This window comes from Arachis hypogaea, chromosome 1 (genome assembly GCF_003086295.3).
Source record: "Arachis hypogaea cultivar Tifrunner chromosome 1, arahy.Tifrunner.gnm2.J5K5, whole genome shotgun sequence".
NCBI classification, from domain to species: Eukaryota; Viridiplantae; Streptophyta; class Magnoliopsida; order Fabales; family Fabaceae; genus Arachis; species Arachis hypogaea.
Genome location: NC_092036.1, coordinates 86,879,462 through 86,894,937, shown reverse-complemented (window position 1 = coordinate 86,894,937; position 15,476 = coordinate 86,879,462). Strand labels below are relative to the sequence as shown.

The 15,476-nt window shown below is 40.5% G+C and overlaps 1 protein-coding gene and 1 non-coding gene across 2 annotated transcripts; both read left to right on the top strand.

Annotated features, from left to right (window-relative positions):
* Window positions 1-5,982: 5,982 nt before the first annotated feature.
* On the top strand, window positions 5,983-6,753 carry LOC140183697 (uncharacterized). Its single transcript, XM_072232263.1, has one exon. It carries the CDS (start codon window positions 5,983-5,985, stop codon window positions 6,751-6,753), a length of 771 nt encoding a protein of 256 aa, XP_072088364.1.
* A 7,137-nt stretch (window positions 6,754-13,890) lies between these two features.
* LOC112712961 (small nucleolar RNA R71) lies at window positions 13,891-13,998 on the top strand. The gene has a single exon (XR_003157998.1). It is a non-coding gene; the product is annotated as a small nucleolar RNA R71 (small nucleolar RNA).
* Window positions 13,999-15,476: the final 1,478 nt, after the last annotated feature.

The window sequence follows — 15,476 nt, the reverse complement described above, 5'->3', positions numbered from 1 at the left end:
TCCTAGAAAGGATTCAAGGTGATATATGTGGACCTATTCATTCACCATGTGGATCTTTTAGATATTTTATGGTCCTGATAGACGCATCTTCGAGATGGTCACATGTGTGCTTATTATCTTCTTGCAACCTGGCGTTTGCGAGATTACTGGCTCAAATTATTCGATTAAAAGCACAATTTCCAGAAAATCCAATCAAAGCAATTCGTCTTGATAATGCTGGTGAATTTACTTCCTAAGCTTTTGATGCTTATTGTATGGCTAATGGAATAAGTGTTGAACATCCAGTAGCTTATGTTCACACACAAAATGGGTTAGCAGAATCACTTATTAAACGCCTCCAATTAATTGCTAGACCCTTACTTATGAGAACAAATCTCCCAACCTCGGTTTGGGGGCATGCTATTTTACATGCCGCAATACTTATTCGTTTGAGGCCAACGAGTTATCATCAGTTCTCTCCTATGCAATTAGCTTTTGGCCAGCAGCCAAATGTTTCCCATTTAAGAATATTTGGGTGTGCGATATATGTTCCCATTGCACCACCTAATCGCACCAAAATGGGACCCCAAAGAAAATTGGGAATATATGTTGGATATGATTCTCCCTCTATAGTGAGGTATCTTGAGATACAAACTGGAGATGTATTTAAAGCCCGGTTTGCGGATTGTCATTTTGATGAATCAAAATTTCCAACATTAGGGGGAGAGAATAAGCTTCCTGAAAAGGAACTTAACTGGAATGCATCATCGTTGATGCATTTAGATCCTCGATCAGGGCAATGTGAACTGGAAGTTCAAAAGATTATACATTTGCAAAGAGTAGCAAATGAATTGCCTGATGCATTTTCCGATACAAAGAGGATTTTTCCGATACAAAGAGGATTACCAAATCTTATATACCAGCGGAAAATGCCCCCATTCGAATTGATGTCCCAGTAGGACAAGTAGCCACTGAAACAAATTCACGCCAGAAGCGTGGCAGGCCTGTCGGTTCTAAAGACAAAAATCCTCGAAAGAGAAAAGAGGTAAATAATATTCCTGTTGAAAAAGACATAGTAGAGACACCTGCACTTGTCCAAAATTCTGATATAATATTAACGCCAGAAGATGTTCAGGTACCTGAAAATTGTGAAAATGACGAGATCTCGATAAATTATGTCTTTACAGGAGAGAAATGGGACCGAAATAAGATAATTGTCAATGAAATATTTGCATATAATGTGGCATTGAATATCATGCATGAAAATAAGGATCTTGAGCCAAGATCAGTTGAAGAATGTCGACAAAGAAATGACTGGCCAAAATGGGAAGCAGCCATGAAGGCTGAATTAGACTCACTTGCAAAACGTGAAGTCTTTGGACCTGTAGTCCGTACACCTGTAGATGTAAAACCTGTTGGATACAAATGGGTATTTGTGAGAAAACGAAATGAGAAAAATGAAGTCGTGCGCTACAAAGCCCGACTTGTGGCACAAGGTTTTTCACAAAGGCCCGGTATAGATTATGAAGAAACGTATTCCCCCGTAGTGGATGCGATAACTTTGCGTTATTTGGTCAGTTTATCTGCATATCATAAACTGCATATGCATTTAATGGATGTGGTAACAGCCTATTTATACGGCTCATTAGATCGGGATATCTATATGAAAGTCCCTGAAGGATTAAAGATATCTAAACCATCCAATGAATATTCGCAAGGGTATACTCAGTTAAATTGCAAAGATCTTTATATGGTCTAAAGCAATCTGGACGAATGTGGTATAATCGTCTTACTGAGTATCTGGCCAAAAATGGATTTAAGAATGATGATATCTGTCCATGTGTTTTTATAAAGAAAACTACATCTGGGTTCATTATAATTGCTGTGTACGTTGATGATTTAAATATCATTGGGACTCCTGAAGAGATTCCAACAATTATAAAAACTCTAAAAGAAGAGTTTGAGATGAAAGATCTTGAAAAGACTAAATTTTGTCTCGGCCTGCAGATCGAGCATATAAAAGACGGGATATTTATTCATCAAACAACATACACAGAAAAGATCTTGAAGAGATTTTATATGGATAAGTCACATCCATTAAGTACCCCAATGATCGTAAGATATTTGGATGTGAAAAAGGATCAATTCCGTCCTAAAGAAGAAAATGAAGATATCCTTGGTCCTGAAGTACCATATCTTAGTGCCATTAGAGCACTAATGTATCTTGCTAATAATACACGACCTGACATATCATTCGCGGTGAATTTACTAGCAAGGTATAGTTCCTCTCCAACCAGAAGACATTGGAGTGGAATCAAGCAAATCTTTCGATATCTTCATGGAACGGTTGATATGGGATTGCTTTATCCCTACGGATCCAAGTCACAACTAGTTGGCTATGCAGATGCCGGATACTTGTCTGATCCACATAAAGGGAGATCTCAAACAGGATATCTGTTTACATATGGTGGAACAGCTATATCATGGAGGTCCAGAAACAGACGATTGCTACAACCTCCTCTAATCATGCTGAAATACTTGCGATACATGAAGCTAGTCGCGAGTATTTTTGGCTCAGGAGTTTGATCCAATATATTCTATCATCATGTGGACTGATTGATCATATGATAGCTCCAACTGTCTTGTTTGAAGATAATACAGCATGCATTGCTCAACTTAAGGGTGGATACATCAAAGGTGATAGAACAAAGCATATTTCTTCCAAATTCTTCTTCACTCATGATCTTCAAAATCAAGGGACAATTGATGTCCAACAGATCCGCTCAAGTGACAATCTGGCAGATTTATTTACAAAGTCACTCCCAAAATCCTCCTTTGAAAGATTGGTACATGAGATTGGGATGCGCCGATTTCGAGACATTAAATAATGTCAGCAAGAGGGGGAGACTGTACTCTTTTTTCCTTTGTCAGGTTTTTTTTCCATTGGATTTTTCTTGACAAGGTTTTTAATGAGGCAGTCCCCATCATAAAGGATATTGTACTCTTTTTCCTTCACTAAGGTTTTTCCCACAGGGTTTTCCTTTAGTAAGGTTTTAATGAGGCAATAATCCTAAATGGTCATCCAAGGGGAGTGTTGTGATAAGATTGCCTGAGGTGGATTCCCATTTTCCACAAGTCTCAGGTTTTCAAAGAGAATCTTATTAAATAATGTTTAAAAATGATGCCATGTGTTTGCCTATAAATAAGAACTTGATATGAAGTAATACGTACAATGAAAAGCAAGTAATAAGAAATCTATTCTCTCTTTATGTTACAATCAAATACTCTTCTCCTTATATTTCTACTACAATTCTTTCTCTTCTTTTATTTTATAAGTATTTTAAATTCTATTTTCTATTACTCTTTACATATAATATTAATAGCAATATTAATCATCTTTATTATATTGAGATAGTAACAATAAACAAATGCAATTCTCTCTCTCTTTATTTTTAATACTTCTTTCTATCTTTGTATATATATACACAATACAACATATAATATTATTATATATATATAAATATTATTGAGCTAATTATATTAATAATAGAGTCTTCTATTTATACATATTTATTTTATATTTAATATATCTTTTATTTATTTTACAACACACATATTATTATTTTGTTTTTTCTTGTGTTTTGGTTTTTTACCGTACTTTTTAAGGTAACTAACCCGCTATAATACTAAATTTTATTTAAAAATTTATTATTGATCAACAAATTACTATATACATAACGCGAGATTTAAAAATTTATTATTGATCAATAAATTACTATTTATGATTTTTTTCTTTTCTCTAGATTTTTTTTGTTTATATTTTAATTTATTTTTAATTTTTTGTTTTAATAAAAAATATATAAATATAAGTGTTACGACCCAGCACAGCTAGCACCTAGGCCGACCCGGCCCGTAGGCAACCCGACCTCCTCGATCGGGTTCGCATACATGACCCGTTTAGACTGCGATTCGAGTACACCCACGTCACCAACTATATGACAGCTGTGTGAAAGGAACTTTTCAAGAAGGGGACCTCTTCTTGTGGGGCCCGCCCTATTGATAGAGTATATAAGGGGAGGGTCCTACCCCTCCCCCCAAGGTACGTCACTAACAATATTCCATACTTTTCTAGCCTGCACACCTAACTGACTTGAGCGTTAGAGTATTTTTGCAGGTGACACCCTCTCCTGTACGCGAAGAACCCGTGAAGTCGTCTCCCCCCACAGCCTCTCTACGACCCGAAATCAAGCGAATCCCACTCAACTCCGGAGAACCTTTCCCGACCCATTTGGTACCCGAGAACACACCGAACATTGGCGCCGTCTATGAGAACCGACTAAATGGACGTCATACCGGGTGTTATAGAGCCTGGCGGCAAGGCCGATCCAATGGGGGCAGCCTCCGTGGCTTCCTCCCGGGGACGCACGAGGTCCACTCCGCAACGACCCGAGCCGTCTTCACGATCCCAAGAGAGACGCCCCTTCAGGGGAATTGGCAGCAATAGCGCCAGGATGATGCATGAATTGCGCCATAGGGTGTAGAACTTGGAACGCCAGCTGGTAGATCAGAAACATCATCAACAAACCTCTGACCCAAACTATTCCCCATCTCCCGAGAGCCGGGGAAGAACTTCTTAGAGAAGTCACTCCCGGCGCATACCAACCCCAAGATCTGAATCTAAAAGTAGCCGAGAAGACCGGGAACGCCCAAGGAGATGGCACGACCCCTTGATATACGCCTGATCTGGAGGGACTAGTGTCGCTGGGCGAGATCGGGAAGACGGAGGAGAAAGAACGAGGAGAACACGACGACCCGTGATCATGGGTGCAACCCTCTTCCATCGTTCCATCCTCGAAATTCGGCTACCAAAGCACTTTGATAACCGACGAACATGAGGTACGATGGAACTCAAGACCCACAGGAGCACCTAATAGCCTTCGAGGCCAGAATGAATTTGGAGGGGGTAGGCGACGAAGTCAAGTGTCGCGCTTTCCCGGTCAACCTGGCGGGACCTGCAATACGGTGGTTTAACAGGCTCCCACAAGGTTCTGTCGCCAGGTTCTCGGACATTAGCCACGCTTTCTTGGCCCAGTTCACTACCAGAATCGCGAAGGCAAAACACCCGATCAACTTATTTGGGGTGACACAAAGGCCCGGCGAGCCGACCAGAAAGTATTTGGACCGGTTTAACGATGAGTGTTTGAAGATTGACAGCTTAACCTACTCGGTGGCTAGTCTGTGTCTGACGAACAGACTTCTGAATGAGGATTTCAGGAAGCATCTCACCACGAAACCGGTGTGGACGATGCAAGAGATCCAGAGCGTGGCTAGGGAATATATCAACGATGAAGAAGTCAGTCAAGTCGTGGCAGCCAACAAGTGGCAGCCCGCCTACAATCAACCCCGGCAACACGGCAGTGGGGAAAGGCTGAAGGAACACCCCAAAGATGGAGCACCAACCAAGACATTCAAGCCGTTTCACCGAGTGGGAAAGTTTACCAACTATGCCCCCCTCATGGTGCCTATTGTAGAAGTTTATCAGCAGATAGCTGAGAAGGGGATCCTGTCGAAACCCTGACCTATGAAGGACAGAACCGGGGGGAACAAGAGTCTCTACTGTGATTACCACAAGGGTTATATACACAAGACCCAGGATTGTTTTGACCTAAAGGATGCGCTGGAACAAGCGATCCGGGACGGAAAACTAGCCGAATTCTCCCATCTCATCAGGGAGCTAAGAAGATGAGATCGGAACCAAGAGGGAGAGGACAAGAGCCGCAGTGTGAAGCGACGTCACGAGCCCGATGACCATGAGCACGGTTTCACGGTAGTAAATGTAGTTATCGGAAGAGACCGGCCCCAAGGTCAAAGTCGGTGCACAAGAAGGACGCCAAAGTCTTGGCAGTCTCATCGTCTAGCCTCGTGCCAAGTGTCAAAAGGACTCCACCCATATCATTCGGTCTAGACGACCAATGGTTTGATGAGATAGAGGAAAACCCTCCGATGGTCATCACGGCCAGAGTGGGAATCAGTCTGATTAAGCGTATTCTCGTAGACATCGGCGCCGACTCGAATATCATGTTCCGCAATGTTTTTGACGCTCTAGGCCTCCGAGATGCTGATCTAAAGACGCACCAGCACGGTGTAGTTGGCTTGGGCGACCACTTCATCAAACCTGATGGGACAATCTCCCTTCCAACATCCATAGGACTAGGACAAGGAAGAAGGTCGGTAATGGCGGAGTTCGTGGTTCTCCGAGACTCCACGGCCTACAACGTCATCCTGGGGAGAAAGACCATCAATGATCTTAGGGTAGTGATCAGTACAAAAATGTTGGTAATGAAGTTCATCACCGATGACGGGTCTGTGGGATCCATAAGGGGAGACCTAGAAACGGCAGTCACCTGCGACAATGCCAGTCTCTCCTTGAGGAAAAAATCCAAAGAGGCATCAGGAGTATTCCTCGCCAACTTGGACACCTGGGTTGACAACAAGCCTAGACCTGAGTCGGAAGGGGAATTAGAAAAGTTTAGGGTCAGCGACTCCAAGGAGAAGTTCACTTTCATCAATAGAAACCTCTCGCACCAGTTGAAGGAACCCCTAATGGAAATGATCAGAGCCAACGGCGACCTCTTTGCCTGGACGCCAGCCGACATGCCAAGGATAGATCCCCAGCTCATGTCTCACCGTCTGGCCATCAAAGCGGAGGTCAAACCAGTGGCCCAGAGGAGAAGGAAAATGTCGCAGGAAAGGGCAGACGAGGTGGCCAAGTAGACGACCAGCCTTCTCGAAGTAGGATTTATACGGGAACTTGACTACTCGACTTGGCTGTCGAACGTAGTTCTGGTCAGAAAGCACAATGGAAAATGGAGAATGTGCGTGGATTACTCCGACCTTAACAAAGCATGTCCCAAGGACTGCTACCCCCTGCCCATCATTGATGCGCTCATTGACGCGGCGGCGGGATATCGGTATCTGAGCTTTATGGATGCTTATTCTGGCTACAATCAGATACCAATGCACCGGCCAGATGAAGAGAAAACAGCGTTCATAACGCCGGGGGAAATATACTGCTACAAGATAATGCCGTTCGGCCTGAAGAACGCTGGGACCACATACCAAAGGTTAATGAACAAGATATTCAACGACCTCATAAGCAAAACGGTGGAAGTATATGTGGATGCATCCTCACAAAGACCACCCGACCTGAGGACCTCTTAAGTGACCTAAGAAATGTGTTCGCTTCCCTCCGACAACAAGGCATGAGGCTTAATGATAGACAAAATTGTGATTTACACGTTTTATAACTCGAACAATTCTTAGTAATGGCTCCAAAAACTTGGGGCACACTACTATGGTTCACTCACATTCTTCACAACATCGCACAACTAACCAGCAAGTGCACTAGGTCGTCCAAGTAATAAACCTTACGTGAGTAAGGGTCGATCCCACAGAGATTGTTGGTATGAAGCAAGCTATGGTCATCTTGCAAATCTCAGTTAGGCTGATTCAAATGGTTATAATGGTTTTCGAAAATAATAATAAATAAAACATAAAATAAAGATAAAGATACTTATGTAAATCATTGGTGGAAATTTCAGATAAGTGTATGGAGATGCTTTGTCCCTGTTGAATCTCTGCTTTCCTACTACCTTCCTTCAATCCTTCATACTCCTTTCCATGGCAAGCTGTATGTAGGGCATCACCGTTGTCAATGGCTACTTCGCATCCTCTCAGTGAAAATGGTCCAAATGCTCTTGTCACAGCACGGCTAATCATCTATCGGTTCTCGATCATGTCGGAATAGAATCCATTGATTCTTTTGCGTCTGTCACTACGCCCAACAATCGCGAGTTTGAAGTTTGTCACAATCATTCAATCCCTGAATCTTACTCGGAATACCACAGACAAGGTTTTGACTTTCCAGATTCTCAAGAATGGCCGCCAATAATTCTAGCTTATACCACGAAGATTTTGATTAAGGAATCCAAGAGATACATGCTCGATCTAAGGTAGAACAGGAGTGGTTGTCAGGCACGCGTTCATAAGGACAGATGATGATGAGTATCACGGATCATCATATCCATCAGGTTGAAGTGCAGCGAATATCTTAGAATAAGAATAAGCTTGAATTGAATAGAAGAACAATAGTAATTGCATTAATTCTCGAGGTACAACAGAGCTCCACACCTTAATCTATGGTGTGTAGAAACTCCACTGTTAAAAATACATAAGTGATAGAGGTTCAGGCATGGCTGAATGGCCAGCCCCCAAATGTGATCAAAGATGTAAAATCCCAGATGTCTAATACAATAGTAAAAAGTCCTATTTATGCTAGACTAGCTACTATGGTTTACAGAAATAAGTCTAAGTGCAGAAATCCACTTCCGGGACCCACTTTGGTGTGTGCTTGGGCTGAGCTTGAGCTTTACACGTACAGAGGCTTCTCTTGGAGTTAAACGCCAAGTTGTAATGTGTTTTTGGCGTTTAACTCTGGTTTGTGACGTGTTTCTGGCGTTTTACTCCAGAATGCAGCATGGAACTAGCGTTGAACGCCAGTTTGCATCATCTAAACTAGAACAAAGTATGGACTATTATTTATTGCTGAAAAAATCTGAATGTCTACTTTCCAACGCCGTTGAGAGCGCGCCATTTGGAGTTCTGTAGCTCCAGAAAATCCATTTCGAGTGCAGGGAGGTCAGAATCCAACATCATCAGCAGTCCTTTGTCATCTTGAATCAGATTTTTGCTCAGGTCCCTCAATTTCAACCAGAAAATACCTGAAATCATAGAAAAACACACAAACTCATAGTAAAGTCCAGAAATGTGAATTTTGCATAAAAACTAATAAAAACATCCCTAAATGTAGCTAGATCCTACTAGAAACTACCTAAAAATAATGCCAAAAAGCGTATAAATTATCCGCTCATCACAACACCAAACTTAAATTTTTGCTTGTCCCCAAACAACTGAAAATCAAATAGGATGAAAAAAATAGAATATACTATAAATCCCAAAATATCAATGAATATTAGTTCTAACTAGATGAGCGGGACTTGTAGCTTTTTGCTTCTGAACAGTTTTGGCATCTCACTTTTTCCCTTGAAGTTCAAAATGATTGGCATTTATAGGAACTCAGAGTTCAGATAGTGTTATTGATTCTCCTAGTTAAGTATATTGATTCTTGAACACAACTAGTTTTATGAGTCTTGGCCGTGGCCCTAAGCATTTTGTTTTCCAGTATTACCACCGGATACATAAATGCCACAGACACATGATTGTGTGAACCTTTTCAGATTGTGACTCAGCTTTGCTAAAGTCTCCAGTTAGAGGTGTCCAGAGCTCTTAAGCACAATCTTTTTGCTTTGGATCACGACTTTAACCACTCAGTCTCAAGCTTTTCACTTGGACCTGCATGCCACAAGCACATGGTTAAGGGACAGCTTGATTTAGCCACTTAGGCCTGGATTTTATTTCCTTGGGCCCTTCTATCCATTGATGCTCAAAGCCTTAGATCCTTTTTACCCTTGCCTTTTGGTTTTAAGGACTATTGGCTTTTTCTGCTTGCTTTTTTTTCTTTTTCTTTTATATTTTTTTTCGCAAGCTTTGTTCTTCACTGCTTTTTCTTGCTTTAAGAATCAATTTTATGATTTTTCAGATTATCAATAACATTTCTCTTGTTCATCATTCTTTCAAGAGCTAACAATTTTAACATTCATAAACAACAAGATAAAAAATATGCACTGTTCAAGCATTCATTCAGAAAACAAAAAGTATTGTCACCACATCAATATAATTAAACTAATTTCAAGAATGAATTTGAAACTCATGTACTTCTTATTCTTTTGTATTGAAAACATTTTTCATTTAAGAGAGGTGAAGGATTCATGGAATTATTCATAGCCTTAAGACATAGTTACTAAACACTGATCATATAGGAAAGACACAAACATAGACAAACATATATCATAAAAATCGAAAAATAGAGAGATAAGAACAAGGAAGTTAAGGAATAAGTCCACCTTAGTGATGGTGGCGTCTTCTTCTTGAAGGACCAATGGCATCCTTGAGCTCCTCTATGTCTCTTCCTTGCCTTTGTTGCTCCTCCCTCATAGCTCTTTGATCTTCTCTAATCTCATGGAGAATGATGGAATGCTCTTGGTGCTCCACCCTTAATTGGTCTATGTTATAACTCAAGTCTTCTAGAGAAGTGTTGAGTTGTTCCCAATAGTTGTTTGGAGGAAAGTGCATCCCTTGAGGCATTTCAGGGATTTCTTGATGATGAGCTTCCTCATGTGTCTCTTGAGATCCATGGATGGCCTCTCTTGTTTGCTCCATCCTCTTCTTAGTGATGGGCTTGTCCTCTTCAATGAGGATATCTCCTTCTATGACAACTCCAGCTGAGTAGCATAGATGGCGAATAAGATGAGGAAAAGCTAGCCTTGCCAAGGTGAAGGGCTTTTTGGCTACTTTGTAGAGTTCTAGAGAGATGACTTCATGAACTTCTACTTCCTCTCCAATCATGATGCTATGGATCATGATGGCCCGATCAACAGTTACTTCGGATCGGTTTCTAGTGGGGATGATAGAGCGTTGGATGAATTCCAACCATCCTCTAGCCACAGACTTAAGGTCTAGTCTTCTCAATTGAACCAGCTTGCCTTTTGAGTTTCTTTTCCACTGAGCTCCTTCCATACATATGTCCATAAGGACTTGGTCCAACCTTTGATCAAAGTTGACCCTTCTAGTGTAGGGGCGTGCATCTTCTTGCATCATAGGCAAGTTGAATGCCAACCTTACATTTTTCGGACTGAAATCTAAGTATTTTCCCTGAACCATTGTAAGATAATTCTTTGGATTCGGGTTCATACTTTGATCATGGTTCCTAGTGATCCATGCATTGGCATAGAACTCTTGAACCATTAAGATTCTGACTTGTTGAATGGGGTTGGTAAGAACTTCCCAACCTCTTCTTTGGATCTCATGTCGGATCTCCGGATACTCATTTTTCTTGAGCATGAAAGGGACCTCAGGGATCACCTTCTTCTTGGCCACAACTTCATAGAAGTGGTCTTGTTGAGCTTTTGAGATGAATCTCTCCATCTCCCATGACTCGGAGGTGGAAGCTTTTGTCTTCCCTTTCCTCTTTCTAGAGGTTTCTCCGGCCTTAGGTGCCATCAATGGTTATGGAAAAACAAAAAAGCTATGCTTTTACCACACCAAACTTAGAATGTTGCTCGTCCTCGAGCAAAAGAAGAGAAAGAATAGAAGAAGAAGAAGAAGATATGGAGGAGAGGGAAAGATGTGTGGGTTTGGTCAAGGAGGAGAAGAGAGGGTTGTGTTGTGTGAAAATGAAGAAGGATAGAGGGGTTTATATAGTAGAGGGAGAGGGAATGGGGTTCGGTCATTTAGGGTGGGTTTGGGTGGGAAAGAGATTCTAAATTTGAAGGTAGGTGGGGTTTATGGGGAAGAGATGATGGATGTGAGTGGTGAAGAGGTGATGGGAAAGGGTGATTGAGGTGATTAGTGAATGATGTTTGGGGAAGAGTGTTATGAAAAGGTGTGAGAAAGAGGAAGAAGGTAGGTGGGGATCTTGTGGGATCCACAGATCCTGAGGTGTCAAGGATTTATCATCCCTGCACCAATTAGGCGTCTAAAATGCCCTCTGCATGGAATCCTGGTGTTTAACGCCAGACTGAAGCTTGTTTCTGGTGTTAAACGCCAAAATGTAGCATGTTTCTGGCGTTTAACGCCAGCCTGATGCTTGTTGCTGGCGTTAAACGCCAACTTTCCTCAGGGTGCAATCCTGGCGTTCAACGCCAATCTGTAGCATGTTTATGGCGTTAAACGCCAATTCCATGCTTGTTTCTGGCGTTTAACGCCAGCTCTCCTCAGGGTGTAATCCTGGCGTTTAAACGCCAGACTGCTGCTTGTTTTTGGCATTCAACGCCAGATTCATGCTCTGTTCTGGCGTTGAACGCCAGCCAGATGCTCCTTACTGGCGTTTAAACGCCAGTAAGCTCTTCCTCCAGGGTGTGCTGTTTCTTCTGCTATTTTTGATTCTATTTTTAATTTTAGTAATTGTTTTGTGACTCCACATGATCATGAACCTAATAAAACATAAAAGAACAATAAAAATATAGATAAATAAAAATTGGGTTGCCTCCCAATAAGCACTTCTTTAATGTCAATAGCTTGACAGTGAGCTCTCATGGAGCCTCACAAATCATCAGAGCATTGTTGGGACCTCCCAACATCAAACTTAGAATTTGAATGTGGGGGTTCAACACCAAACTTAGAGTTTGGTTGTGGCCTCCCAACACCAAACTTAAAGTTTGATTGTAGGGGCTCTGTTTGACTCTGTATTGAGAGAAGCTTTTCATGCTTCCTCTCCATGGTTGCAGAGAAAAATCCTTGAGCTTTAAACACCAGGTAGTCCCCATTCAATTGAAGGACTAGCTCTCCTCTGTCAACATCAATCACAGCTCTTGCTATGGCTAGGAAGGGTCTTCCAAGGATGATGGATTCATCCTTATCCTTCCTAGTGTCTAAGATTATGAAATCAGCAGGGATGTAAAGGCCTTTAACCTTCACTGACACATCCTCTACCATTCTATAAGCTTGTCTTATTGACTTGTCTGCCATCTCTAATGAGAATGTGGTAGCCTGTACCTCAAAGATCCCTAGTTTTTCCATTACAGAGAGTGGCATAACATTTATGCCTGAGCCCAAGTCACACAGAGCCTTCTCAAAGGTCATGGTGCCTATGGTACAGGGTATTAAGAATTTACCAGGATCTTATTTTTTTTGAGGTAAAGTTTGCTGAACCCATGTATCTAGTTCACTAATGAGCAAGGGAGGTGCATCTTCCCAAGTCTCATTACCAAACAACTTGGCATTCAGCTTCATGATAGCTCCTAGATATTGAGCAACTTGCTTTCCAGTTACATCTTTATCCTCTTCAGAGGAAGAATAGTTCTCAGAGCTCATGAATGGCAGAAGGAGGTTTAAAGGAATCTCTATGGTCTCTATATGAGCCTCAGATTCCTTTAGGTCCTCAATAGGGAACTCCTTCTTATCTGGGAGACGTCCTATGAGGTCTTCCTCATTGGGATTCACGTCCTCCCCTTCCTCTCTAGGTTCGGCCATTTTGATTATGTCAATGGCCTTGCACTCTCTTTTTGGATTCTCTTCAGTATTGCTTGGGAGAGTACTAGGAGGGATTTCAGTGATTTTCTTACTCAGCTGGCCCACTTGTGCCTCCAAATTTCTGATGGATGACCTTGTTTCACTCATGAAACTTAAAGTGGCCTTAGATAAATCAGAGACTATGTTTGCTAAGCTAGAGGGGCTCTGCTTAGCATTCTCTGTCTATTGCTGAGAAGATGATGGAAAAGGCTTGCTATTGCTAATCCTATTCCTTCCACCATTATTAAAGCCTTGTTAAGGCTTTTGTTGATCCTTCCATGAGAAATTTGGATGATTTCTCCATGAGGAATTATAGGTGTTCCCATAGGGTTCACCCATGTAATTCACCTCTGCCATTGCAGGGTTCTTAGGATCATAAGCTTCTTCTTCAGAAGATGCCTCTTTAGTACTGTTGGATGCATTTTGCCATCCATTCAGACTCTGAGAAATCATGTTAACTTGCTGAGTCAACATTTTGTTCTGAGCCAATGTGGCATTCAGAGCATCAATTTCAAGAACTCTCCTTTTCTGAGGTGTCTCATTACTCACAGGATTTCTCTCAGAGGTGTACATGAATTGGTTATTTGCAACCATGTCAATGAGTTCTTGAGCTTCTGTAGGCGTTTTCTTTAGGTGAATGGATCCACCTATAGAATGGTCCAGTGACATCTTAGAGAACTCAGATAGACCATAATAGAATATATCCAAAGTAGTCCACTCTGAAAGCATGTCAAAAGGACACTTTTTGGTCATATGCTTGTATCTTTCCCAAGCTTCATAGAGGGATTTACCATCTTTTTGCTTGAAGGTCTGAACATCCACTCTAAGCTTGCTCCGTTTTTGAGGAAGAAAGAACTTAGCCAAGAAGGCCGTGACCAGCTTATCCCAAGAGTCCAGGCTATCTTTAGGTTGTGAGTCCAACCATGTTCTAGCTTTGTCTCTTACAGCAAAAGGGAAAAGCATGAGCCTGTAGACTTCAGGATCTACTCCATTAGTCTTAACAGTCTCACGGATCTGCAAGAACTCAGTTAAAAACTGATAAGGATCTTCTGATGGAAGTCCATGAAACTTGCAGTTCTGTTGCATTAGAGCAACTAGTTGAGGCTTCAGCTCAAAATTGTTTGCTCCAATGGCAGGGATTGAGATGCCTCTTCCATCAAATTTGGAAGTAGGTGTAGTATAATCACCAAGCATCCTCCTTGCATTATTATTTTCGACTGCCATCTCCTCTTCCTTTTCAAAAATTTCTGTAAGGTTGTCTCTAGATTGTTGTAATTTAGCTTCTGTTAGTTTCCTCTTCAGAGTCCTTTTAGGTTCAGGATCTGCTTCAACAAGAATGTCCTTGTCCTTGCTCCTGCTCATATGAAAAAGAGGGGCACAAAAAATAATAATAGGAATCCTCTTTACCACAGTAGAGGGCTTCCTTTATGTTAGTAGAAGAAGAAAAGAATAGAAGAAGGAAAAGAAGAAAATTCGAATTCAGAGGGGAAGAGGGGGTTCGAATTTTAAGATGAAGAGAAGTGTTAGTAAATGAATAAATAAATAGAAAGAGATGAGAGGGAGAGAATTTCAAAAAGTTGTTTTTTTTAAAAAAATGTTTAGTGATTTTCAAAAATTAAAAGAAGAAATAAAATTAAAATTAAAATTTGAAACAATTAGTTAATTAAAAGAATTTTGAAAAAGAGGGAGGTATTTTCGAAAATTAGAAAGAGAAAAGTAGTTAGGTGGTTTTGAAAACGATAAGAAACAAAAAAAAAGTCAATTAGTTAGTTGAAAAAGATTTGAAAATCAATTTTGAAAAGATAAGAAGTTAGAAAAGATTTTGAAATTGATTTTGAAAAAGCTATGATTTAAAAAGATATGATTGAAAATGATTTGATTTTTAAAATTAAAATTGATTCTTAACTAACAAGAAACTAAAAGATATGATTCTAGAATTTAAAGATTGAACCTTTCTTAACAAGAAAGTAACAAACTTCAAATTTTTGAATCAATCACATTAATTGTTAGTAAAGTTTTCGAAAATTATGAAATAAAGATAAGAAAAAGATTTTGAAAAATATTTTTAAATTTTTGAAAGTCATAAAAGAAAAATAAAAAAGATTTTATTTTTGAAAAAGGTTTTAAAAGGATAGGATTTTGAAAAATTGAAATCTTGACTTGACTAACAAGAAACAACTAATTTTAAAAATTTTTGACTAAGCCAACCCAAGATTTCGAAATTTATGAGAGAAATCAGGAAAAGATATTTTTTATTTTTGAATTTTTAATGATGAGAGAGAAAAACACAAATTTGACCCAAAACATGA